Source organism: Elephantulus edwardii, unplaced genomic scaffold, assembly GCF_000299155.1.
Source record: "Elephantulus edwardii isolate Elephantulus edwardi_28Jun2011 unplaced genomic scaffold, EleEdw1.0 scaffold00268, whole genome shotgun sequence".
NCBI classification, from domain to species: Eukaryota; Metazoa; Chordata; class Mammalia; order Macroscelidea; family Macroscelididae; genus Elephantulus; species Elephantulus edwardii.
Genome location: NW_006400018.1, coordinates 369,248 through 371,583, shown reverse-complemented (window position 1 = coordinate 371,583; position 2,336 = coordinate 369,248). Strand labels below are relative to the sequence as shown.

The 2,336-nt window shown below is 45.1% G+C and overlaps 1 protein-coding gene across 1 annotated transcript in view; it reads right to left on the bottom strand.

Annotated features, from left to right (window-relative positions):
• Positions 1-2,336, bottom strand: part of AHNAK (AHNAK nucleoprotein) — a 19,927-nt gene that overhangs the window by 5,869 nt on the left and 11,722 nt on the right. Inside the window, exon 6 of the mRNA XM_006899868.1 lies at positions 4-2,328. Within this exon, the coding sequence (XP_006899930.1) occupies positions 4-2,328 (2,325 nt within the window). The remainder of the gene's footprint in view (positions 1-3; positions 2,329-2,336) is intronic.

Genomic DNA, 2,336 nt, shown 5'->3' with positions numbered 1-2,336 from the left:
GTCAGGCATGGAGATCTTAGGAGCTTTGATGTTCATCTCAGGCATCTTAAATTTAGGACCCTTCAGCTTTCCCTCTGGTCCCTCAATGTTCACATCAGGTCCCTCAATGTCCACCTTGGGTCCTGAGATGTCAATGTCAGCCTTGGGCAGGTTCACATCCACTTCTGGGCCTTCTCCCTTGAAGCCAGGCATGCTGAACTTGGGCATTTTCACTTTGGGCATCTTCAGGTTCCAGTCTGGACCATGGACATCCACATCTGGCACATCAATGTCCACTTTAGGGCCTTTCAAATCAACTTCAGGGCCTTTTAGATCTCCTTCAATTTTGGGAAGTGAAACATCCACATCACCCTTCATCTTGGGACCCTTCAGGTTTAAATCAAAGTCTGGCATTGACATTTTGGGGGCCTTTAGATGCATTTCTGGCATCTTAAATTTGGGCCCCTTTAACTTTCCTTCTGGGCCTTCAATGTTAACATCAGGAGTGTCTATGTCCAGTTTGGGGCCCTTGATATCTATTTCAGGGCCTTTTAAATCACCTTCCACTTTTGGCAAAGACACATCCACATCACCCTTCAGTTTCGGTCCCTTCAGGTTTAAATCAATGTCAGGGATGGAGATCTTTGGAGCTTTGATGTTCATCTCAGGCATCTTGAACTTGGGCCCCTTCAGTTTTGCATCTGGACCTTCAATATTCACATCTGGAACATCAAGGTCTACTTTGGGACCAGAAATATCAATGTCAGCTTTAGGGAGAGACAGATCCACTTCTGGGCCTTCACCTCTGAAGCCAGGCATGCTGAACTTGGGCATTTTCACCTTGGGCATCTTCAGGTGCCAGTCTGGGCCATGGACATCCACATCTGGGACATCAATGTCCACTTTGGAGCCTTTGATATCAACTTCAGGCCCTTTCAGATTCCCTTCCACTTTTGGCAGGGACACATCCACATCACCCTTCACCTTGGGGCCCTTAAGGTTTAAGTCAATGTCAGGCATGGAGATCTTGGGAGCTTTGATGTTCATCTCAGGCATCTTGAACTTGGGACCTTTCACGTTTCCCTCCAGACCTTCTACATTAATATCTGGGCCCTCAATGTTCATACTTGGACCCTCTATGTTGATATCTCCTTTTGGAAGATCCACTGCCATATCTGGCCCTTCTGCTTTTACGCCAGGCACACTGAACTTCGGCATTTTCATCTTAGGCATTTTCAAATTCCAGTCTGGACCATGAACATCGACATCAGGTGCATCAAGATGGACTTCTGGTGCCTTAATATCGACCTTGGGATCTTTAATGTCACCTTCTAAATTAGGCCCTGCAACGTCTAAGTCACCTTTGACTTTGGGACCTTTCAGGTTTAATTCCACATCAGGCATAGAAACTTTTGGAGATGAAATACTCAGGAAAGGCATTTTGAACTTGGATCCTTTTGCTTTTCCATGTACCTCAGCATCAGGAGCATTTATATCAACTTTTGGACCTGTTACATCAATATCTGGCTTTTTAACTTTGACGTCTACTTCAGGTGTCTGCACTTTGGATCCCGAAAAATTAAATTTGGGAAGCTTAAAACGAGACTTCTTTGCTTTTCCTTCAATGTTGACCTTCGGACCAGAAATGTCCACTTCTGGAGCTTTTACGTCTAATTTAGGAGCTTTAATGTCACCTTCTAATTTGGGCCCAGAGACATCAACATCTCCCTTCAGCTTAGAACCTTTCAAATTGAGGTCAATTTCAGGCATGGAAATCTTGGGCATGTTCACATGCATGTCTGGCATCTTCAGTTTTGGACCTTTTAATTTGCCTTCTGGGCCATGAACATCAATATCTGGAACATCTACCTCTATCTTTGGGCCCTTTATGTCAAGAGCAGGTCCTTTCAAATCACCTTCAACTTTTGGAAGTGAAACATCCACTTCTCCTTTCACTGTAGGGCCTTTAAGATTAAGGTCCAAATCTGGCATTGATATTTTAGGAGCCTTGATGTTCATCTCAGGCATCTTGAACTTGGAGCCCTTCAGTTTTGCATCTGGACCTTCAATATTCACATCTGGAACATCAATGTCCACTTTGGGTGCTGAGACATCAATGTCAGCCTTGGGCAGGTTCACGTCCACTTCTGGGCCCTCTCCTTTGAAGCCAGGCATGCTGAACTTGGGCATTTTCATCTTGGGCATCTTCAGGTGCCAGTCTGGACCATGAACATCCATGTCTGGGGCACTGATGTCCACTTTGGGTCCTTTTATGTCCACATCAGGAACACTGATGTCACCTTCCATTTTTGGCAAAGACATGTCTACATCTCCCTTCAATTTTGGGCCCTTCAGAT